General features: G+C 50.9%; 1 protein-coding gene across 5 annotated transcripts; it reads left to right on the top strand.

The window, feature by feature from the left end:
* The first annotated feature begins 13,608 nt into the window (after positions 1 to 13,608).
* Positions 13,609 to 22,050, top strand: LOC114021532 (zinc finger BED domain-containing protein 6). 5 transcript variants are annotated; one of them, XM_043528684.1, is made up of 2 exons: positions 13,609 to 13,667; positions 15,008 to 22,050. In XM_043528684.1, exon 2 carries the CDS (start codon positions 16,589 to 16,591, stop codon positions 19,304 to 19,306), a length of 2,718 nt encoding a protein of 905 aa, XP_043384619.1. In that variant the 5' UTR covers positions 13,609 to 13,667; positions 15,008 to 16,588; the 3' UTR covers positions 19,307 to 22,050. The 5 variants fall into 5 exon arrangements, with proteins under 5 accessions (XP_043384619.1, XP_043384618.1, XP_027686740.2 ...); XM_043528683.1 differs by lacking the exon at positions 13,609 to 13,667 and adding an exon at positions 13,674 to 13,940; XM_027830939.3 differs by lacking the exon at positions 13,609 to 13,667 and adding an exon at positions 13,766 to 14,291.
* Positions 22,051 to 25,072: the final 3,022 nt, after the last annotated feature.

The following is a 25,072-nucleotide window of genomic DNA, read 5'->3' as shown; positions in this document are numbered from 1 at the left end:
CTCAAATAAATTGGTTAGTCTCTAAGGTGCCACAAGTACTCCTTTTCTTTTTGCGAATGTCTTTTCTGTTCACCTTGTACATCAAGACTCCTATGAGTCGCGGTCTCCTTCCTCCAAGGGGGCAGATGATGAGAGGCCATCACGCTCGTCAGTCTTCCTCACAAGTGCTTGGGTTTCGGGGTCAGGTTCTGGCGTATCCATCAATGGCTGGCCAAAGGGCTCCCCTCGGCCGCTCCCTCCTTCTTGGAACTGTCATAGAATCATAGAATATCAGGGTTGGAAGGGACCTCAGGAAGTCATCTAGTCCAACCCCCTGCTCAAAGCAGGACCAATCCCCAATTTTCGTCCCAGATCCCTAAATGGCCCCCTCAAGGATTGAACTCACAAGCCTGGGTTTAGCAGGCCAATGCTCAAACCACTGAGCTATCCCTCCCCCTGTGAACTGATGTAGTACTTTCTCTGCAGGCGGTTGAAGGCCCTCAGAGCTAAAACAAAATCCAAAGTTCTCATGGGGGTGATGAAGGAATCCATGTCTCCTCTCAGCGTTTCCACGATTTATGTAACACATGTTCTTGAAATGAGATGGCCTCTTCTTTGTGGATCAGTATTGTTCCTGTGACTTTCCAGGCACCAGGACACTGAATGGTTCAATGTCCCTTTGTGGCACCCACTCTGTGACTTGCTATGGTCACCCAGGTAGTCTGTGGCAAAGCAGGGAATGAAACCCAAGCATGGACAGAGTGTGACTCCTCCATCTGGGGAGGCTGTGCATGCCTGGACTGTGGCCCCGGCCCAAGGCCTTCTCCTGCTCAGTCTCCTCCCCTGGAAGCCCCGCCCACACTCCATCCCTGGCCCTGCTTGGCCCCCTCCCCTAGGTCCTTCTGCTCACCACTAACACCTCTTCGCCCCCTCCCCCTCTCCCCACCTGCCCACCAGCCGGCCAGGCACTCACTGCTCACATGCACTTCTTCACCCCTTCCTGCAAGGCTCCAATGTGGGCAGATCGGGGACAGGAGGAGGCAGAGCCTCAGGGGAAGAGGACCAGCGGGACCAGGGCCTCGGGGTGGAGCAGGGGCAGGGCCGCAACCGGGGCACCCACCCTTTCAGCAACAGTGTGCTCTAAAGGTGGAGGGAAGGCTATTTGGGGAGGCTTAGCCTCCCCTGGCCTCTTATACCAGCTGCCTTTGAACCAAGGTCTTTTGTGTCCTTGCTGAGTGCCTCTAATCACTGGCCCATCCTCCCTCTCTGGGTCTGTATGCAGAAGAGCTGACAAGCTACATCAACCCTGGCTGGAACAAAATGGAGAATGAAGAAATACAGTGCACAAAGATTTGTCTGAATTTGTTGTTTGGGTGAATGTTTGAGGATGTGAACAGCGAACAGCAGAGCAGCTAACAGGAGTTTGCCTGGGATCTGCCTGAGAGGAGGTACGCTAAGGGCTGCATTAAGGAGGCTGTGTTGGTGAGTTTCTGAGTGTTTGTTTGTTGTGAGTATCTGAGTGTTTGTTGTGAGGGAGATTTAGGTTGGATATTAGGAAAAACTTTCCCACTAGGAGGGTGGTGAAACACTGGAATGCGTTACCTAGGGAGGTGGTGGAATCTCCCTCCTTAGAAGTTTTTAAGGTCAGGCTTGACAAAGCCCTGGCTGGGATGATTTAATTGAGGATCGGCCCTGCTTTGAGCAGGGGGTTGGACTAGATGACTTCCTGAGGTCCCTTCCAACCCTGATATTCTATGAGTCTATGATTAGCACACATCTCCACACAAAGAACACTTTAAGCTTAAATTTCCACTGAAGGCAAATTTAAAATGATGCATTCAAGTGCAAATTTCACTATGTCCACTGCGTTGGTTAGTTGCTTACATCATCCATAGAGGGAAAAGAAACAGTTTCTCTCTAAACCCTAGTTTTAATAAGTCTTGGTACATTGGGTAATTCCAGAGGACTGGGAGAAAGCTAATACTCTGCCAATATTTTAAAAAGGATAAACACAATGAATTGTAGGTCTGTCAGCCTAACATCAACCCTGGCCAAGATAATGGAATAGCTGATATGGGATGTCACAGTTCAGGACATCTGCATTTACATTCTGTGAACCAGCAAGGGCACCCACTTTTAGACTTCGGGCTCCCAGCTGTTGCTTCTCTTGGGCAGAGACCCACATCCCTCTCCCTCCTGATTGGGGTTTTTCCCAGCTGCACAGTTCCCTGGCTAGAATGTGCTATCCCCAGCAAGCCAGACTGCCTAAACAGACCAGCATCCATGCTCTGCTCTCTCTCCAGAGGCTACAAACAGCATAAATGCTCATAATTGTAAGTTCCCACACAGCTCTTCCTAAGCAAGCACATTTATTCTCAGGGTGAAAGCTCCCCCATCCCTTGGACAGAAGGTCTGAAGAGCTGAAAGAAGGCCCTGAGTCCATTTAAACTCTGGGTATTTTTCCAAAAGTCCTTTCTTTCTCTGTTGATCTCTGGAGAATCCAGTTTGAAACAGTATAGATGAGACTCTACATGTAGTGGAGAGGCACCTCTCTGGAGGTGTTACAACCTGATTGAATTTGCCTAATCTCTTCCACCACTGTTCTTAGTTCCTGGAGGGCTGTGGTCTCCCTCTCCCATGGAGTTACATACAATCCCTGACCCACAATGATACATTAACTTAATACCATAAGATCTCACAAAGATATTGAAAGAAATTGTCATATCTGTCACACAGGACTTGATTTAAGTGGTTTCAAGTAATAACAGACTGAACAAAGTAAGTTACAAAGCAAAATAAAACAAAATAAAACAAAACACGCAAGTCTAAGCCTAATACATTAAGAAACTGAATACAGGTAAAACTCACCCTCAGAGATGTTCCAATAAGCTTCTTTCACAGACTAGACTCCTTCCTAGTCTGGGCCCAATCCTTTCTGCTAGTACAATCCTTGTTAGTTCCAGCTCAGGTGGTAACTAGGGGATTTCTCCATGACTGGCAGCCTCCTTTGTTCTCTTCCACACCCTTTTATAGCTTTGGCATAAGGTGGGAATCCTTCGTCTCTCTGGGTCCCCACCCCTTCTTCTAAGTGGAAAAGCATCAGTTTTAAGATGAATTCCAGTATCATGTCCTGTGAGACCCCTAGTCTCCATTCTTCCAAGGCTGGCCGGCACGTATGCAGTGGAGGCTTGCAGGTAAATAGAGCCATCTACAGTTAATTGTCCTAGACAATGGGAGCCATCAAGATTCTTAACCACCATTAATGGCCCACACTTTGCATAACTACAATAGGACCTCAGAGTTATATTTCATATTCCTAGGTTTAGATACAAGAATGATACATACAAAGAAATAGGATGAACACACTCAGTAGATTATAAGCTTTGTAATGATGCCTTACAAGAGACCTTTTGCATAAAGCATATTCCAGTTACATCATATTCACACTTATAAACATATTTTTATAAAGCATTATGGAGTGCAATGTCACACCTGTATTCATCCCAAAATGTGGGATGCTGAAGGTCATGGGTCTTGCTTGGCAGCAAGGAGGGAACATTGACATTAGTATCCTGAATGGGTTTAATGATCCTCACGTGCTTCAAATCTGGGAACCAAGGCCCAACACACTGACTATTCCCTCAGGGCAGCAATTGCAAGTGTCAGGAAACTGCACCAACACACCTTGTCAGGTGGATATCTGGGATATAGGGGAAATGGGCCCCCAGAATGGATTAAAGAAACTCAGAGCAGTAAATATACTAAAAAACAACCTAAAGTTCAATTACAATACCAGTATCTAACTAATGTTCATAATATCCCTGCCCCACTTGGTGAATATATATTGAAAAACATCTGGATAAAATTAAATTTTGAAAGAATTACCACTGAACCTGATATGCAAAAATCAAGAAGACATCCATTAAATGGACCACATGTGGTAAAATTGGATCATAGGGAACAAGTTATTATATCACCAATATGATGTCTAAAGCAAATGAGCTGGACCTGACTGGGTTAAATGTGTCCAAGGTTGTACCTCAATGTGCTCCATATGTACAAACTCTCCCTAAGGGGTGGGCAGAATACTTAAAATTATGGTATATTGAAAAATCCATAAGGAAAGGGACCCCAAGGGGTGTATTGGAAACTGTTTTGGGTGGAACAGGATTAGGAGTTGGAATACTGGATGCTACAAATATAGAGGTATGGGCAACAAACCAAGTTATGTTACAGGTGAGATACAAGAATTGGGGAAGCCCATCAGTGCAGCCTTGTCAAAATTAGGAATCCAGCAACAATTATTTTCTAAAATACTGTCAGTACGGCAACAGCAACATGAAAAGGATTTGTTATTTTTAGCAGAGTGTATGGGATCAATACAAGAAAATGTGTCTTTAGCAAATAAGTCAGCAACTGGTCACTCAAATAATCTGGGAAGGCATGCAAGGAAATTTGCCTTTAGAAATAAAAAAGTTGTGTGGGAAAATGTTACAGTAGGGGAGACACAATTAATGGCATGGTGGAAATTGGTAAACTTTGCACTAAATAAAGATCAAATGGTTCTACGAGCATCTGTAGTAACTGTACACCCCAGTCTCACTACTGATATATATCCAATGGTACCCGTGGGAATCCAGTTAACAAAAAAATTGGTTATGTATTCCGCTGATCATCACTCCTGGGCACATAAAGAACACCAACAATACAAAACTATTGACATGTTTAGTGTGTGGCCCATGAAAATGTGTGAGAATCAAAATTTACAAGAAAGAGATGAATGTTTCCATGTTAAAGACAAAGGAACTCAAAGAGGTATGTTTGATATATTCACTGAACAAAAGTCAGCTCTTGTGTATGCAGGAAGGGAATGTGTTTGTGTTAGGAGTCACTGTCCAATGGTAATAGTAGATGATAATGAATTGAATTGTATTTTATGACTTATTTAGTTAATGGATGTTTTTGCAATATTACAAAGATTAAAGGTTGTGATTTTGAGAACTATGTACCTGTATGGCATGTAAACTAATTGAAGTTACATCTAGTTGGCAGCCGGTATCAAGTGGAATGCCCCAGGGGTCGGTCCTGGGGCCGGTTTTGTTCAATATCTTCATAAATGATCTGGAGGATGGTGTGGATTGCACCCTCAGCAAGTTTGCAGATGACACTAAACAGGGAGGAGTGGTAGATATGCTGGAGGGTAGGGATAGGATACAGAGGGATCTAGACAAATTGGAGGATTGGGCCAAAAGAAATCTGATGAGGTTCAACAAGGACAAGTGCAGAGACCTGCACTTAGGACGGAAGAATCCCATGCACCGCTACAGACTAGGGACTGAATGGCTAGGCAGCAGTTCTGAAGAAAAGGACCTAGGGGTTACAGTGGACAACAAGTTGGATATGAGTCAACAGTGTGCCCTTGTTGCCAAGAAGGCCAATGGCATTTTGGGGTGTATAAGTAGGGGCATTGCCAGCAGATTGAGGGACGTGATCATTCCCCTCTATTCGACATTGGTGAGGCCTCATCTGGAGTACTGTGTCCAGTTTTGGGCCCCACACTACAAGAAGGATGTGGAAAAATTGGAAAGAGTCCAGCGGAGGGCAACAAAAATGATTAGGGGACTGGAACACATGACTTATGAGGAGAGGCTGAGGGAACTGGGGATGTTTAGTCTTCAGAAGAGAAGAATGAGGGGGAATTTGATAGCTGCTTTCAACTACCTGAAAGGGGGTTCCAAAGAGGATGGCTCTAGACTGTTCTCAGTGGTAGCAGATGACAGAACAAGGAGTAATGGTCTCAAGTTGCAGTGGGGGAGATTTAGGTTGGATATTAGGAAAAACTTTTTCACTATGAGGGTGGTGAAACACTGGAATGCGTTACCTAGGGCGGTGGTGGAATCTCCTTCCCTAGAAGTTTTTAAGGTCAGGCTTGACAAAGCCCTGGCTGGGATGATTTAGTAGGGGATCGGTCCTGCTTTGAGCAGGGGGTTGGACTAGATGACCTCCTGAGGTCCCTTCCAATCCTGATATTCTATGATTCTATTCTATGATTCTAAGTTTAAACTGCAGTTGTATCACAATGTAACGCCTGTAACCTTAGGTATGAATATGACCATGAGAAGAAAATTGTTGGTCCATCCTGTGTTACATTCATATTCACAATATGTTGCACGGACAGGAGAACAAATACGTATTGAAGTAGGACATGATAATACAGAAATCACTCAAGTACTGAAAACTATTGCAGATGCAGACCATCGCTCTTGGTGGAAACACTATTAGGGTGGTCACCTTCTGCAACAGGTATTCTAAATATAATGGTTCCTCCCACTGTGGTGATCACCAGAATCCAATTGGCTTTGTTAGTGAGCATAATAGCTTTGTCTTGCTGGATGAAGAGAAATGTTTGGATAATACAGGAAGCTGGCATAGAAAGTCAAATAAGGTCCTTGTTAATTACACCCAGCAGGCAAGCCCAAGCTCAGCAGGTCTGAGTATTGGACTCCTGTAATAGCAATGATGGCTTTGATAAAAGTTTTCATTAAGGAAGGGACTGTAAGGTCTGAGGCCTTTTTCTGCAGCCATATTAGAAGAGCAGCAGCCATGAGCCAAGAAGAAGAAAGTCACATCCTCACATTCCACCTAAAGTACTTTAAAACAATGTAATATCGGGCTGTTAAGAAGGTGCCCCTTCTAATAGTACCTACCAGCACCAGATAAAGAAACAAATCTTAAGATGTTTAAAGAAAACTTTGTTTGATAGCAAGGAATGACTTATTAACAGTTGTGATTGTGAAATCTCTACTTCTTTATTGTTGTTTTTATGGTCGCCACTTCTCTATTGTTTATCTGTTTGGTTTCTGTCTGGTTCTTTGATTGTTTCTGTCTGTTACATAACTAATTTTGCAAGATTTAAATCAACTAAGGTGGTGGGATATGATTGGGTAAAGAATTATTTTGCAATATGTTAGGACTTGTCAAAGAATTATTTTGTAATACTTCAGTAAAATGATTGATTAAGGTATAGCTTACCCAGACTTAAGTTTCACTATATAAACTGAGGTCCAAGAAGGAGACTAGCCAGGAAAAGAAAGGAAAAGGAAAAGAAAAATAAGAAGAAAAGACCTGAAAGAAGAAGAACTACAACAACTCATCTCCAAAACACAGCCCAAGAGCAGAGCTGCTAGAATCCTATGCATGACCGTGACATGCAGTAACCAGAATCCAGATGAAACTGACCTTGCCTGGCCAACAGGGAAAGTCACATATTTAAAAACACAAGACTGTTCAGAAAGCTATAAGCAAGAATTTTATTTCCTGACTGGTGAATTACCATTGGCGATGTTGAAATGCCAATAGCAATCCTGGAGGACTGTCGGGGGGTTTGGGTCTGAGTCTGGCAGTATGGCCTAGTGGTGAGAGTCTGTGCCCGTATTGCCCAGTTGTGAGAGTCTGTGGGGTCAGTGATTGGGAACACGGGCACAAGCCTGCTTCTTGGATCACTTCCTCCTGCCACGGCCATCTCTACCCCTCCAAATTCACAACAGGTGTCAGTTTATGGATCCACAGGGTGAGGCAGGTTCTCACTGACAGTGATCTGGAGGCTCTTCTCTTTCAAACATAGCCCGCCATTCCCATCCCCCACGGGGGCCTTAGGCAGCGTGGCAGCAGGGTCTGGTCCCAGTGGTGTGAAGATCCTGTGGCGTCTCTGCAAGAGTGAAGAGTGAAGGACTGCTCCTCTGCGCTGACTGAGCTGGGAGGCCCTCTTATGAGTTCTGCTTCCATTGTGAGCATGCCCAGCAGGCATGACTAGGCAAGGTTTTCTGGGACCAGAGCTGCTCATTAACTCTTGGTTCCCCAGTGTGAGGCTTATATATCCCATCACACACCCACCCCATTAGGCTAGGATCCAGAGGTGGGTCCTTTTCCTGCCACTGTCCTCCATCCCGAGAAAAGAAATCTACATTCTTGTGTGCCTTTCCTGGGCAATGGAGTATCTGGAAGTCATAGGGCTGTACGAAAAGATAGCATCCCATGATCCAGACATTGGTGTCTTTTCATGGAGTTTAGCCAATGGAGAGGGGCATGATCTGTGACAAGCAGGAAAGAGTTCCCTAGGAGATAATGCAAAGTGCCTCTTTGGCCCATTTCACAGCCAGGGCCTCTTTCTCTATCGCTGAGTACTTCACCTCCTGAGGGAACAGCTTTCTACTCATGTATAGGATTGGATGTTGTGATGAAGTGGGGAGTTTTCTTGTTGTTTTCAACAGTTTGCATGCAGAGGGTGTGGGACTCAGTTTCCCTGTGTGTTACTGGTTTAACAAGGTGGTGGGAGAGGGAGTTTGTTGTTACAAAAGGCCAGCGAACGGCCCAGAGAATGGACACTCCAGAGACAGGTGACCAGGAGGTCCAGCTCGGGAGTCACAGACGGTTCTGGCCAGCGGGAGGTCAATGGGCTGTGGAAAGAGGACCCTGATGACTCAACCAGCCAATTCCAGGCAGTGGGGAAACAAAGGATGGATGAGAGGAGAGGCTGAGAGGCGAGGAGGCCCAGGCGACCTATTTACCTGGGACAGAAGACAAAGGACGGAGGCGGGACCAGGGAGTGGGGGGGGCAAAGGGGGCAATTGCCCAGGGGCCCAGGTGATTTAAAAGAGGGGAGATGGAGAAGTGAGGGGTGGGAAGAGGGAGGGATGGAGGTGGGCCTGGGCGACTCATGGCCCAGATGCTGGGAGTGGAAGGGGCGGGACCAGCCACTTCCAGCTGCTGAGATGCTGTTCTGCAGCTCTGGGCAGTGGCTGCCTGAGAGAGCCTGGCTGGGGAGGTGACTTCCACTCCCTGCCCGGGCTCAAGTGCCAGGGTCCCCAGCAGCTGAGCCGGGCAGGGAGCAGAAGCTGACTCCTCCCCAGCCAGGGTCTCTCAGGCAGCCACCATGCAGGGCTGAAGAGTGACACCATGCAGTGTCTCAGCAGCTGGAAGGGGCCAGAGCAGTGACCGGGAGGGGCCAGCATTAAAAGTGACTCCCTCCTGCTCCCCACTGGGGCTCCTGCCCACCAGGGAGAGTGGCAGAACGTGCTGGGGAGGGGGGGGCAGGTGCAGTGGGAGGACAAAACGCCTCCCCCCCGCAGGTAACATGGGGCAGGGAGAGTGCGGTGGCCCTGGGCTGGACATGGGGGGGGACACGTGACCTTCCCTTTAGATCGTGTCCCTCCCCTCCCACTATGGGGAGGCACCAATTGTATATGGGTTTCCCTCAGGGGAGGGGGCGGAACAGGGATCAGAAGAGGTGGGGTAGGATATTGGGGGAAGCGGCCTAGGACGGAGCGGAGGGTCGAGCATCCCCCAGGAAATCTGGAAGTCGGTGCCTATGCTCCTAGAAGCATGCAGGATGGTACCGGCAGTGGCGAAGGCAGCTGGGTGGGCATGTGGAAGCCCTGCCCGTGCCGGACGAGTGTGCCCAGCAGTGCAGCTGGCAGCTCGCTGGGTACCAGCTGGGACCCATTGAGTGTTCTTCCCCGGGGTCCGGAATTGCTGTTGGTGGGCCTGGGCGGGACTTGGGGGATGGTGATATCGGATGCCCAGCTGGAAAGAGGGGGTTTCTGGGCTGGGAGGAGGGAGTAGCCAGAGCCCACCTGGAGAGACCTAGATGTACTGTGCTGAGGGATGCTAGGCCTGAGGCCCTGAGAGTTTCCTATGCTGTGTTCAGACGTTCAATAAACCCTTCTGTTCTATGCTGGCTGAGAGTCATTCCGGTCTAGAGAATAGGGTTGCATTATTCCCTCTGGGTGTGGAAGCCCCGGGTGTCCAGGGCAAGCGGACTCCCTGAGGAGGCTCACGGCAAGAGACAGGCGTGCTGAAGGTTCGGAGAGGTGCAGTTCCAGGAGGTGGAGGGGCCTATGGCTTAGCCCCCGAGATAGAGTGGACCCCCAAGAAGGACTGTTGCACTGAAGGGGGTTCCTCCTAGGGACCGTACGGAGCCAAGAGAGAGCACGAGTCTTGCGAGTCTGTGACAGATGTTCTTAGGCCTTGACCTCTTTGGACGGCACAACCCTGAGGTCCACTTCCGACGTGTCTGTTTGCAGAATGAATTGCTTTGTGAAGCTGTGGTAGAAGAGAACCGACCCCTGGATTAGCTGGTCCTTTAAGGTCCTGAAGGCCTTGTCACCAGTCTCTGATCATTGCACCTCCTTGGGGTTGGTGCCTTCCACCAGGTCAGTAAAGGGGGCGACTATTGTGGCGAAGTCCCATACAAACAGCCTGTAATAGCTGGCCAAGCCTGGGACATACATGCTTTTTGGTTGACAGTATTGGACAATCTGTCAGCACCTGAACTTTTTCCACCAGGGGGTGCAGCCAGCACCACTGCAAGATGTACCAGAAATACATTACCTCTCTCTGTCCTAGGTGGCATTTGGCCGGGTTCGTTGAACACCACAGTACCACACAATTCCTAACAGGTCCCCAAACAGCAAGGCCAGATAGTGTAACCCACACACCTCCTGGTTGTGGTGTTCTGTCCCATCTAGTGTCACCCAGACCACTTAGGAGAGAGCAATTCATGAGTCTGCTCTACAGCCTTAGCTAACAGCCCACTGGCTTTTAGCTCATGGAATAGAGGCTCATGCACTAAGCTCCAGAGGTCTCTGGTTCAATCCCACCTGCCTGCCGGGTCTGTCAGCGTTACAATAGCCCACCATACACCAAAACGCACTATTGTGGCTCACTGCTAAAGTGCTCTTTCCATGCCTCCCTCAGGTGAAATGAGAAATACTGCAGCAATAGCCATGCAAAACAGTTGGAAAAAAAGCAAGTGAAAAATGTCCTGAGCAAGGAAACAAATCTGGACTAGTGAAAGTGGTTTCTAATAAAAGTTTAATATTATATTATAATTTAATAATAATGCAGGTTGGAAACAGTACATATCTTCCTCGAAAAATAACTGAAAGAAATGGATTTTTTTTCCAAAAAGTTTTCTGGAATTTTTTTAATTCAATTTGATTCACAATTTAAAAAATTGTTTTGATTCAATTCAGATTGAAACAGAATTTTTTTGCTTTTCAGTTTTCTGTTTTTCTCCCTCTTTCTTTTCCTTACCCCCTTTTCTTTTCCATTTGGAAACCCCCACCCCTACCCCAGGATCCGGACCTGCTGCTGGCTGCTTCTGGGGCACAGCGTGGTATTGGAACATCTAGGGACTAGCCTGCCTTAGCTGGGCAGCACTGCTGATGGGACTTTTACTGTCCCAGTCAGCGGGGCTGACCAGAGTCGCCACGACCCAGTACCTTATATTCCACGACCCAGTACTGGGTCACGACCCACAGTTTGAAAACCACTGCTCTAGCTGCCTGGAAGTTCTCTGTGGGTGTCAGTAAGAAATTGCCCTGTGGCCAGAGTAGCAGTCGTGTTAGTCTGTATCCACAAAAAGAACAGGAATACTTGTGGCACCTTAGAGACTAACATCCGATGAAGTGGGCTGTAGCCCACGAAAGCTTATGCTCTAATAAATTTGTTAGTCTCTAAGGTGCCACAAGTACTCCTGTTCTTTTTTTGCTTGTAAGTTGCCAGCCATGAAGCACCCTGCACTAGCATTGGCCTCCCTGCTCAGGAGTGGCGGGTGGGGAAGGACAGGAGAGATTCCAGGAGCTGGTGGGGATGCAGCATCCTGCAGGGATTTGGGACTGCTGCAAGGAGCGAAGCATCAAATAAAAGGGCTCTGGGGCTGATGGGCCCTTGAGAGGCTGCCCGGAGCCCTGGATAGCAGTCAGGGGGCCAGGTTTCTCTGCGGCTCTGTCCATAGGCATGTGCAGCACATTTCATTAGGGTGTGCACCCAGGGAGCCCTGTTCTAGCCCCACCCCCATACACTCCCTCCCACTTCCCGCCCCCTGACTGCCCCACTCAGAACCCCCAACCCCCGCTGGTCCTTGTCCCCTGACTGCCCTCTCCTGGGAACCTGCCCCTAACCACCCCCCAGGACCCCACCCCCTATCTAAGCCTTCCTGCTCCTTGTCCCCTGACTGCCCCCTCCTGAGACCCCCCCACTGTAACTGCCTCCCTAGGACCCTACCCCCTACCTGTCCCCTGACTGCCCCAACCTTTATCCGCACCCCCGCCCCCAGACAGACCCCCGGGACTCCCACACCTATCCAACCACTCCCCGTGCCCTGACAGGACCCCCAGAAATCCCGACCCAGGTTATTGTGGGGCCCGCTGGAAGCTCTCGATCACCCTGCCTGTGAGGATCCACCCCAGCCCTCACTATGACAATTACCATCTTTGCCACATTAAACACCTGGGGCTGTAGGGTGGGTCGCCGCAGGAGCTGGGTGCTCTCCTTCCTTGGGAGGGGAGGTACTCTGTGATCTTCCTGCAGGAGACCCACACAGCTCCAGCCACCGAGGCTAGCTGGCGGCTGGAGTCGGGGGACGGGGTTTATTTTAGCCACCTCAGCACCATTCGGCTGGGGTGGCTACCCTGCTCCCTGCCTGCCCCGACACCTCTCCACAAATTTTGGTGGTGCCCAGAACCCACCCCCGCCCAAACTCCGCCCCCCACCTGCCCAAGGCTCTGGGAGGGAGTTTGGGTGGGGGGAGGTCTGGAGTGCAGGCCCTAGGCTGGGGCAGGGGATTGGGGTGCAGGCTCTAGAAGGGAGTTTGGGGATGGGATGGGGTGCAGGTTCTGGGAGGGAGTTTGGGGATGGGACGGGGTGCAGAGGTGAGGGGTGTGGGTGAGGGCTGTGGCTGCAGATGAGGAGTTTGGGATGTGGGAGGGGCTCAGGGCAAGAATAGGAGTGTGGGGGGGCTGAGGGCTCTGTTTGGGGCTGGGGGGTTTTGGGTGTTAGAGAGGCTCAGGGCTGGGGCAGAGGGTTGGAGTGCAGGGGGATGAGGGTTCTGGCTGGGGCTGGAGACGAGGGGTTTGTGGTGTTGGAGGGGCTCAGGGCTGGAGCAGAGGGTTGGAGTGCAGGGGGATGAGGGTTCTGGCTGGGGCTGGAGACGAGGGGTTTGTGGTGTTGGAGGGGCTCAGGGCTGGAGCAGAGGGTTGGGGTGTGGGGGGATGAGGGCTCTGGCTGGGGCTGGAGATGAGGGGTTTGTGGTGTTGGAGGGGCTCAGGGCTAGGGTAGAGGGTTGAGGGTGTGGTGGGGGTGCTGAAAGCTCTGGCTGGGGATGTGGGCTCTGGGGTGGGGCAGGGCTGGGGATGAGTTTGGGGTGCAGGCAGGCTGCTCCGGGACAGGGGCCAGAGAGGAGGACTCCCCCAGCCCTTTCCCTGCTGGCAGCAGCAAGCTCTGGGGGAGGAGCCCCCCTTTTAGGTCCCTCCCCTGCAGCACACTCACCCCCACCACGGTCATTACATGTGCTCCTAGGGCCCCTCTCAGATTCAGGAATCTCCCTCACCTCCCCCATGGTGGGTGCCAGGGGGGGCTGCGTGCGCCCCCTCCCCTGCTGTTGCCCCTGACTGTAGCCTCACTGGGGGTGAGGGATGGAGCTGCCTCCTTGTCTAGCATGGGGGTCCCCCTTTGCTGGTGAAGGGTCCCGCAGGAAAAGTGAAGGGTCTGAGGTGGAAGGGCAGGCCCTGGCAGTCAGTCTGCCCTGGCAGTGGAGATGAGGGGAGGCACTAGGACCCTGCGGCAGCTGTTGCTGCAGGGAGGCTGCACGGCAGAGGCAAGGACGCTCTGCTCCAGGGCCCGGGGAGGTGTGTGGGGGCAGCAAGAGGGGGCTGGGGGGACACCTGGCCCCAAATATTGGTGGAGCTGGTCCCCTGGGCCGACTCCACTCACCCCGCGCCGCTGGGGCCAACAGCGATGTAAACACTGCTGCGCTGCCATCACTGCCTGCAACTGCAGCAGCCTCCTCCTCTCTCCCCCGGCTCCAGCGGCGGGGGAGGAGCCGCCGGAGCGCAGGGCGCTTGGGCGCCCGCCGGCGGCTCTGTCTCCGGTGCAGTCTCTGGAGGTTCGGCGCCGCTCAGGTGGGAGGGAAGGACCATGGCTGGGTTTTCTGTCCCGGGGCAGCGCAGGGAGGGGTCTCCTTAGCTGTGACCACCAGAGGGCTCTGGCTGTTGCTAGGCTGGGGAGGCTGCGCTCTCTTTCTCCCTCTGTTTTATCTGCCGGGGCTGAGCTTCCCGGGTCACACGCTTCTGCCGCATCCGTAAGTGACCTGAGAGCCCGGGCTGAGCCGCCGCCGCTGCCGCCGCCCAGCGGGGTGTGTGCGGGGAGAGCCCTTCCCCAGCGCCCCTCGGGACCAGCCGGGGGGACTTTCTCCGGGGGCCGGAAGCAGCTCCGGGCTCTGCCGACACCAGCCCCTGAGCCGGAGCCTGCAGGTGAGGGGAGAGACCCGGGGAAAGGGCTGGGGCCGGGCAGGAAAGTGACTCGGCACCAACGGCTCCTCCTCGCCCCAGCTCTGCTCCCGGGGGGGCGGGGGTCTGCGAGTCCCGGAGCTGCTGCTGCCGACCCCCCCCCCCCCCGGCTCTGCCCCACTGAGCGCCTGCAGGAGCCGAGCCAGCGCCGGGAGAACGACCAGCCTGGGCCGGGATAGGGACCGAGTCTAGGGGGGGAAGGAGAGAGACTGGAAGGGGCAGCAGGAGAAATTATAGACTTTCTGAAAAGATTTCTTTAGAAAATATTTTTATTCCCAGACAAAATGTAAGCATTTTAACTTAATATTTGAACTACTGAGTAATGTAACAGTGTTTAAAAGTTAATACCAAAAGTAATTTAGTTAAAATCCCAGCTGATTCAAAGAACAAAAAGAATCAGTGAAGGTGATAAACCTGGTAGTTTCCTTATGTTTGACTTTTTTTGCCTCAAAAATTTATCATTTACTTATAACAATTAGACATATCAAGCTGGATTTTCAAACACAGGTGCCTAACGTACCATTCATAATATCATAGGTAGTGGTGTACCCTGTCACATGAGCCAAAATAGATTATCAATACTTGTTTTTATTGTGATACTGTTTGTTGTTTTTATTGCCAAGGATTTCAAACTAGGCAGAGTGGTTGACGCTTGGACTCTCTTTATTTTTTATTTCCAGCAGACGGTGGGATCGTGAGGGAGAAGGAGGAGGATAATCTTGATCTAAATGTCCAGAGGAAGGGGGAACCTCATGAGATGTCACTAAGCAGATCCAAAGGGAATGTTTCCCAGAGTTCACCCCAGTGGAAATTTCACAGGAATAAGCACAGGCAGGGAAGACAGCAGGGGAACCACTCCAGTGGGGAGAGAGGGTAAACACACTCACCATCAAAGAGACATCAGGCAGCTCAGAGATGACATTTTTCTACCAGCAAACCCCATAAAGAAGAAAGATATAGCACGTGTGCTGACTAAGGGGCGAGGCTTTTCTCAGAGCTCAGGCCTTACCTGCTCTCCAAGGAGCCACATGGAAGAGAGAATCCGTGACTGTCCTGAGCGTGCAAAAAGTGTCGATGCCAAATCAGCTCTTACCCAGCCTCAGAGAACCTACATGGGAGAAGAGCCCTGTGTAGCTACTCACTGAGGGAAATTGTTCAGTCAGAGCTAACTCCATGTAGAGATCAGAGACTCCGCCCTGTTTAAACGGAAACATTGATCATTTGTGGGTAGGAATGGTGGTGGGAGATGGGGCAGAGAGGATGGGACTGTGTTTGTGGGTTCAGTGCTGATAACCAGTCAGCACAGGAGCTGAATGACTTGTTTGTCAGATAGATCATAGGCAGAGGGAGCAGGTTCCTAAAGGGAACTCGCTGATTGTGTGAGGATTTGTGGGAGTGAACAGCATATGGCAGGAAGTGAGCTGGGGGTGGGGTCTGCTTTTTATTTCAGTGGCCCTTGTGATGTGAGCTGGATAGTCTCAGTGCAGTTCCTAGCAGGATAGGTATCCACACAGGAAAACCATTTACAGGATCTGTTGTCTCAGCAAAGAGGCCAAGGAGTGAATGGGTCCCAGATAATGAGTTCTTTGCTGCTCACCTGGTGTACAATTTGTGAGGACCTGCATGGAGAATAACTCTTTGCAGATTATTTACTCAGCAAATTATTCAAGCTCTCTTCCTGTTGGAGACAGCAAACTGGAAATTCCTCTGATCTACTACCTGTGTGAATTCACTTGACATGTTTTTTGGGGTTTTTTGTTAACTCTTTGGCTGGATGGTAAATAGTTTGTAACAATATTTGATAGCCACAGTCAGCTGCTTTGGTTAGTGGTGATTAGACACATGGTATTTTCCAAGTTCCCTGGCACCATAGGAATAACTTGTGACAAGGAGAGGGGCTTGAAGAAGCTGTTGTGAATGTCTCATGGAGAGGGACAATTTAGCAGGGTAGGAAAGAAGAAGATTAGGAAAGTAGATCGTTTTAAACCTCTCCCGTAAGGCACCACTGGCCTCACTTCTGGGGTGCCATCTCTGGATAACTGAGGCTGCTGTCAGATTTATTGGCTGAGTGCAGGATTTCAATGTAACTTTCTCTTGCCACCTCTGCACCCCGTAATTTCATGTGTGTCCAGGGTCCGGTCAGAGTGTCTCAGTGTCAGGGCTTTAGTGGGGATTTAGGAGTCCTGTCCTTGTTCCTCATTGGTGTTAAGCAGGGTTTTAGGTTGTTTTATATATCAGCCTTTACCACTGGCTAGCACACAATGAAGAGAAATAATCATAGCAGCAGAGGATGGAGAAAGTCCTCTGCCAAACAGCCAAGCTTAAGCCCCAGGCAGCATGCGGCCAGCCTCAGCATTGGCGCTGGTCTAGGATTGTCGTCACAGCCATACATGTCTGCCAGCCGCCGATCACCACGATCCACCACACAGAAATACTGCTTGGCTGAGCCTGCTGTATCCGGTGTCATAGGGGAGTCAGGCACTGGGGGACCCCTCTTCATCCCAGATGAGGTATTGCAGGTTGTCATGTCTGAGGCCGACGAGGACGGAGCCAGCATGGCTGGGGAGGCAGGCTCATCAGGGGGTGACACACTTTCAGGCTACTCCTCTGGGGTGGACGGGGAAGCTCCCACGGAGCCAGCTACCCCAGAGGACATGGAGGAGGAGGGCAGCACGCAAGAAGGGGTAGCCCAGCATCAGATGCTGATAGCCTCATATTTCACCAGTGTCCAAAAGCAGGATGAGTTGCCCATCTGGAGTGGGGGAGACCTCAGTGCTGGAGCTGGGGAAACCACAGGGAACAGCAGGGCAGAGTGCAATTCCCACAGCATCAGCACCATGCCTGTGGTGGCGACGCAGGGCCCCGGGCCTGGGAGATACCACCGGCAGAAATCATGGGTCTGGGAGTATTTCTCCATTGACCCTGGGAACCCGACCCGTGTCACCTGTATGATCTGCCAGCAGATGGTCAAGCGTGGGACTGACCCCAAGCGCCTGGGCACGTCGTCGCTTGGCAACCACATTAAGCACAACCACAGCATTGTCTACATGCGCCAGAAGAACATGGAGGGCAGGCAGCCCGGAGTGGCAGAGCCCCCCCTTACACCACACGGGGTTGCACTGAGCAGGCAGCAGAGTGGCACTGGCCGGGCCCCCAGCATTGCCAGGAGACCTGGGGACACTTACACCCACCTGTCCATCGATGAGAGCCTGAAGAGGGGCACCAAGTACCATCGGGCCCACTCCCGGGCACTGGCGCTGAACTCTGCCTGTGCCAAGATGCTGGCCCTGGACCTCCTACCTTTCTCCCACGTAGAGGGCGAGGGCTTCAGGGAGATGATGGCGGCGGCCGCCCCCCGGTGGCAGGTGCCCAGTCGCTCCTTCTTCTCCAAGAAGGCAGTGCCGGAGCTGTGCCGTGCAGTAAAGACTGCGGTGCTGCAGGCTCTGGGGGGCTGTGAGGGTGGCCGCGTGCACCTAATAGTGGATATGTGGACCAGCGGGCAAACCACTGACTACATGTCCATCAGTGCCCACTGGGTGAGCATGAGCAACAGCAGCATCCTGCGCCAGCATGCCACCCTGTACATGTGTGGCCTGGAGAAGCAGCACGGCACCGGGCACGTGCTGGAGAGGCTGCGGGGGGTCATTAGAGAGTGGCTCATGCCCCTCTCCCTCTCATCGGGCTTTGTGGTCTCAGATGATGGACAGCGGTTGCGGCGAGTGCTGCGGGAAGGCGGCTTCCCCCGCGTCACCTGCCTGGCACACTGCCTCGGCCTGGTGGTGCGGGAGTTCCTGCACAGCAATGAGGAGGTGGACCGGGTGCTGGCAGCTGCCAGGAAGGTCTGTGCCCACTTCAGGCACTCCTACACTGCCCGCCACCTGCTCTGGGAACTGCAGGTGGAGAATCAGCTGCCACGGCACCAGCTGAAGAAGGAGGTGGCGGTGCGGTGGAGCTCCACCCTGCGCATGCTGGAGCGGCTGTATGAGCTGCGAGCTGCTGTCCAGGCCTTCTGCCAGCGCCATTCTGCACAGGTCCAGCGGGCTGGCGGGCTGCACATGGCCCAGACCGACTGGCCCCTCATCCACATCTTGTGCCAGATCCTGCGGCCCTTTGACGATGCCACCAAGCTGGTGAGCGGGACTGATGCCAGCATCAGTCAGGCCATCCCGCTCATCTGCCTGCTGGAGAAGAAGCTGCTCTCACTGGTGCAGCAGTATGAGAGCAAGGGCGAGGAGACTGGCCAGGCGCTGGCCCACAGCCTGCTGCAAACCCTGCGGGGCAACCGACAGATTGCTGAGATCCGCGCTCAGGAGCACTATGTCCTGGCCACCTATGTAGACCCCCGCTTCAAGAACAACATGGCCTCCTTCGTGCCCGAAGGGGAGGGTGGTCTGCACCGCTGGACGCAGAGACTCATTGACGAGGTGGCTGAGAACATCCGGGATGTCCAGGACCGAGGCACCAGCCAGAGACAAACACAGCAACAGCGCAAGGGCAGTGCCTCAGACCGGGGCAGGTCCCTGTGGGACAGCCTGGAGGACTTCGGCCTCATCAGCGTGGCCCCGGTACTACTGGACTCAGCCAAGACCCAGGCGGCCCAGATTGTGGAAGGCTACCTGCAGGACACTGTGGTCCTGTCGGCCAGTGCTGAGCCCTTGCTGTATTGGCAGCTGAAGCGGGACATGTGGCTGCCCCTCTTCCAGGTGGCTGTGCAGCACCTGAGCTGCCCCCCCTCCAGCCTCTATTCTGAGCAGCTTTTCACCACAGCGGGGACCATCGTGCGGAACAGGCGTACTTGCCTCTCTACTGGCAGTGTGGAGAGCCTGGCCTTCATCAAAATGAACAAGCACCTGCTCCCCCGGGAGTACCAGGTGCCAGAACCAGGACCAGTACCAGGTGCCAGGGACAAAGCGACATGGAACATGGAGGAGGAAGAATGGGAGGAGGAGGAGGAGGAAGATAACATGGAGGGACTCTGACCACTGATGCCACCTACTTAATGTCCTTGATGGTCGAAACCATCCCTGGCCCGCCTCTTTGACACCGGGAGCCTACGTTGCTTTTCTTCATGGAGACCAATTGTACAATATGCTTTCATGTGCATTGGTGTGAGATGGGTGCAGAGCACAGCAGTGGGCACTGGTGCCAGTCACCATCTCAGAACTTATTCCTCCCTGGCTTTTGTCTTGGTTGTGGTTCATGGACATTTGTATAGAGCTTGGCAAAAGGTTTCAGTCAAATAGTTCACCATGAAATGCAGTTTGGGGCAACTAATGACAAATTCAGGTCACATTCAGCAAATAGTTTCAGTTGAATAAAAACAAATCAGTCAAAATGTTTTATTTTGAAATTTTCAAAACACAATGTGTTGACCTTTAATTTCAAAGTGATGTTTCATTAGAAACGTAGCTGGATTTAATTTTTAAAAGGGTAAAAACACTTGAAAATGAAATGAAAAACTGGAAAAAAATTGCGTCGGTTTAAACAAAATGTTTTGCTTGGCCAGAAATGGCACTTTTTCCCCTGATTTTTTGATTCATTTGCTAAACTGGAAAATCAACTATTCTCTCAGCTCTACATTTGTATTCTGCTGCAATGGACAGGTGTGGGAAGAGTGGCCCCATGGTTTTCACTGTAATTACCATCATCTGTCTAGTGGTATATCTGTGTATATACCACTAGGCGGAAATATATATATATTGCAGTGTTTTGATCTGTCATGGGAAATTGTTGAGTATTCCCTGGAAAAGGGCAGTGTTATTGTCCAGTTTAAAACACCCCATTGGGACCAGTAAATAGACAGCTGTGAACCCCTTGGCACATGTCAATGCTGCTGCTGATGGAGTGCTTCAGTTTATGGGCATTAACTTGTATAAAGATTTGGTCATCTACATTCCTGCCACTGGCTTGGCCTCAATGGTCTCTAGTCAACAGGCCATCAGCAAGGAAGCTCTAGTGGAGGAATGTGGGGTGGGAAAACAGCAAAGCCATTTTGGGGTACAAGGTCAATTATCTCTTTGGAAGCTCTGCATTACGGGGCCTCCTGGCCTTCGATTTACATGACCTGTTAGCAAACTGGCTGCAGAAAAACATGCCCTAGCAGTGATTAGATTCTGGAATCTTTTTATATACAATCCCATGTATGGCTGGTCTCTGAAATGTTTTAAGAAAATGACCTGAAAATTAAGGCCAGTATTTTCAAAAATGAGATGATTAAAATTAGGAGCCTAACGGTGAAATTTTCTAAAGGGTCTAAGCACGAGTCTGACTGATTTTTCTGTGGAATTTGTGCTCCTAACCCCTGGAGGTGCTTTTATACAAGAAAATGAATTCAAACTGGGACAGGGCTATGAGGATGATCAGGGGAATTTAGAGCTTGTCTTACGAGAGGAGATCAAAGAGCTTGGCTTGGTTAGCTTAGCTGAGAAGAAGGGATGTGATTGCTCTCTAACTATAGCAGAGAAGTGAACAGCAGGGAGGGAGAAAAGCTATTGAAGCTAATAGACAATATTGGCACAAGAACAAATGGGGATAAACTGGCAGTTAATAACTTCAGGCTGGAAATTAGAAGAGAATTTCTAACCAGCAGAGAAGTGAGGTTCTGGAACAGACTCCCAATAGGAGGAGTGGAGGCAACCTAACTAGTTTGAAGATGGAGCTTGATAAGTTTCTGGATATGATTATCTGATTGGGCTGCCTGCGATAGCAGGGGACTGGACTCGGTGATACACGAGGTCATAGACCCATAGGGTTAGAAGGGACCTCAGGGGTCATCTGGTCTAACCCCCTGCCAAGACAGAGGGCTACCCTGCCTCCTTCTGAACCTCCAGTGAAGGAGCTTCCAAGACCTCCCCAGGCATCTGTTCCATTGTCCTCCTGTTCTTACAGTGAGGAAGTTTGTCAGGAGATTTAATCTAAATCTGCTATGCTGCAGTTTGAACCCATTCCCTCTTGTCCTGCCCTCTGTGGCAAAAGAGACCAATTTTTCTCCATCTTTTTTATGGCAGCCTTTCAAGTATTTGAAGACTGCTGTCATTTCCCCCCTTAATCTTTTCTTTTCCAAACGAAACATACCCCATTCTTTCAGCCCTTGCTCATATGGCTTGCATTCCATCCCTTTGAACATCTTTGTTGCTCACCTCTGGATCCTTTCCAGTTTATCTACATCCTTTCTATGCATTGGTGACCTAAATTGGACACAGTACTCCAGCTGAGGCCTAACCAGTGCGAAATAGAGCTGTACTATCCCCTCCCGTGACTTGCATGCTATTCTTCTGTTAATGAACCAAAATTGCATTTGACTTTTTTTGCAACAGCATCGCATTGCTGATTCATGTTGAGATTGTGACCCGCCACAACTCCCCGATCCTTCTCAGCCATGCTGCTTCCAAGCCAGTTATCCCCCATTCTGTATTTGTGCATTTGCAAACTTGATCAGTATGTTCCCTTTCTATGAAAATCTCACTGTACCGCCGTACGTTTATGTAGGTGCCTAAATCTGGATTTAGGTGCTTAAATTTGGACAACAGTCTTTGAAAATAATGACAGACATGCAGCCACCAGAGATGTTTTTGGTGCTGTATGCATATTGATTTGCACTCACTGTTCAATGCTAAATGAGTTTCTCCAAAATAATTTGAATAAAGATTATATATTTAAAAGGAGATGTATTCCTCACCCCCAAAATACCTTAGGAACATAAATAAAAGGTTATTTGCATTAATTTTGCATAATTCCCTGTGCTTATTAATGTGCTGTGAGGACACTAACTCTGAGACATTCTTTTTGAATAATAGTTACAAATTTTGCTCTACAATCATCATTTATTTTCCACAAACAATATTATCATTTCAATTGCCAGAAATGGTCTTTTATGTACTTTGCTGTCCAGAATAGCCCTTGGACTCTGGGGTGTTGACAGTGCTACGTCAGTAACTGAATGACTGACATGCTTCTAGTAGCTGCCCCTGGTTCCCTTGTCTCTGATCTGTCCCCACTGTCTGCAAGTCCAGAGTTTTGGAGGCAGTGTTTCCTAGTGGATAGAGCGCTGTACTTTACTGGGGCTCAGGAGCCTCACCAACCTGCTGGGTAACTCTGGGAAGATGCTGCCCCTTCTGTATCTCAGTTTCCCCAGCTGTAAAAAGGAATTAATGACACCAACTTTCTTTATAAGTGCTTTGAGATCTGCTGATGAGATATGCTGTATAAGAGCTAGTTGTTGTGTATGGTTGGTAGCTAAGTGTGGTGTACTGGATGTGGTCTACTGGGCTGAGACTTAGGACAGCTGTGGGTTATTCCTGCTGCCACTAACCAGCTGTGTGACCATTCCCCCTCCTGCCATTGGTCTGCCTTGTCTTTTGGGTTTGTAAGCTGTCAGGCAGGAACCATTGCTCATGCTGTATCTGTGCAGCAGCTGGCACAATGGGACCCAGATCTTGGTTAATAATGGTAATGCCAAATCCCATTCCCACACTGCTGGCCAGAAGCCATGAGCTGCAGGTTGCAGATGTGCTAACTCTCTATCTGTGTATGACCCTCACCACCACAGGATCTGAGCAGCTCATATCGCACCCAGAGCCAGGTCAACATTATTATCTCCATTCTTCAGACAGGGATCTCAGAGATGACTGGCCCAGGGACACACCCAGGCATAGGCGCCGACTCCATGGGTGCTCTGGGGCTGGAGCACCCATGGGGAAAAATTAGCGGGTGCTCTGCACCCTCCGGCAGCCAAGCTCGCCTCACCACCTCCTCCTCTGTTGAGCGTGCTGCGTCCCCGCTCCTCCACCTACCTCACAGTACTTGCCGCCGCCAAACCGCTGTAGCAAGCTCCGGGAGGGAGGGGGTGTGACGAAGTGGGAATGTTCTTATTGTTTTCTCTGAATACTGTGTGGGTGCCTCGGTGTCCCCTGTGCATTTCTTAAGTATCTAGGTGGTGGGATAAGGGTGTGTGATTGTTGCAGAGCCTTAGCAGGCCATTGTGATGCTGTTTGCACAGAGAATGGCAGACACCCTGTCTCCTGGCAACTGATGGCCTGGGTCCCTCCCCTGCAAGGTGCCAACTGAAGGTGTTGGAGAACAAAGAGATCAGGTGACCTCCTGGCCCTGGAAAGAGACAAAGGCCAGAGAAGGGGCTGGAGGGGGCTTGAGTTTGGAGCTGGCTGGGGAAATGGAGGGAGGCCCAGACCCAGGGTCTGGCCTCCCTGGCCCCAAGATGGACCTGACTGAGGGGTCCTGTTTCCTATAACTACAAGCTCTGTTTTGGACTGTGTTCCTGTCATCTACTAAACCTTCTGTTTTACTGGCTGGCTGTGAGTCACATCTGACTGCGGAGTTGGGGTGCAGGACACTCTGGCTTCCCCAGGAGCCCCGCCCAGGCAGACTCGCTGCGGGAAGTGCATAGTGAGGACAGGGGTGCTGAATGCTCCGAGCTCAGACTCAGGAAGGTTGAAGCTGTGTAAGCTTCTTGCCCTTGAGACAGTTTGCTCAGAGAGAGGAGGCTCCCCCAGAGTCCTGACTGGCTTCTTATGGAGTAGTTCCCGCGCCTCCCCCGTCACAGAGTCACCAGGCTATCCTCTGGAACGCTCAGGGGAGGGGGTGGGGATTTGGGGAAGGAGTTGGAATAGGAGCACGGAGGGGGCAGAGTTGGGGTGGGGACTTTGGGGAAGGGGTTGGAATGGGGGTGGGGCAGGGGGCAGACGGGGGTCGAGCACCCACCAGCGCCAGTAGAAGTCAGCGGCTATGCACCCAGGGTATGTCTACACTGCAGTTAAACGCAAGTGGCTGGTCTGGGTAAGCTGACTTGGGCTGCAAAACTGTGGTGTAAACGTTCGGGCTCGGGCTGGGGCCCAGACTCTGCCAGCCCTCCCCACTTGTGCGGTCCCAGAGCTAAGGCTCCAGCTTGAGAACAACTGTCTACACTGCAGTTTTACAGCCCCATAGCCCAAGCCCAAGCCTGCCACTGTTGGTCAGCCACGGGGTTTAATTGCAGTGCAGGTGCACCCTAGGGTCAGGGGCAGAACAAGGAACTAAATCTACAGCTCACGAATCCCACATGAGGGCCGTAGTCACAAGCCCATCCTTCCTCTCCTGCCTTGTCCTTGGTGCTGTACTCCTTTCTGTATCTCTCAACCCATCTCTTCCTTGTGCACCCATAGAGCACATGTCCAGAGGTGCCCTCAGCATCATGCCAAGGCAGTTTCAAAAGCCAAGGATTCAAGCCTGCAAGATGGTGGTTGGCTCACTGCCAGCATCTGTATAAGCACATACAGGTCGTGAGCCCAGCCAGAGCCCTATAGTATTACCCGGATAGTGTTGGGCTGTCATTCAGATCAGGTGTGTGATGGGGAAGTTTGTACAATACCTCCCCTTCCCTGGGGGGGTCCACCTGCAGGGCTGAATCTCGACAGCTGCATCTAAAAAGCACATGCTACTATTGCTACATGAATTGCTGGATCAGTGTCATTGGTCTACACCTAGTAGGGACTCTCAAACCTCTAGCTATGTCTTAGCTACTGAAGAAGGACAGGGCAGCTCTGGTCCAACGTGTTACACTCCAGCCATGGACAGAGAGGGATTCAGTTCTAGGCACTACTTGTGTATTTGAAGCATGAATGCAGGGGTTCCCCTGGGTCAATTAGCTTAGAAAAGGGGGGTCCATCATTCCCATTTTTGCCCCAGTTATTAACATCTCTCTCACTCCATGCTGCAACCCCATCTCTGTGAGGCAAAAGGTCTGGGATGAG

The sequence above is a fragment of the Chelonia mydas genome, chromosome 14, assembly GCF_015237465.2.
Source record: "Chelonia mydas isolate rCheMyd1 chromosome 14, rCheMyd1.pri.v2, whole genome shotgun sequence".
Lineage (NCBI taxonomy): Eukaryota > Metazoa > Chordata > Testudines > Cheloniidae > Chelonia > Chelonia mydas.
Note: the sequence above shows the minus strand (reverse complement) of the source record. Positions and strands in the feature narration are given on the sequence as shown.

What these genes read in the sequence shown, in the direction of transcription:
- LOC114021532 (XM_043528684.1), top strand. Translation starts at nt 16,589, where the DNA reads ATGAAGAGAAATAATCATAGCAGCAGAGGATGGAGAAAGTCCTCTGCC.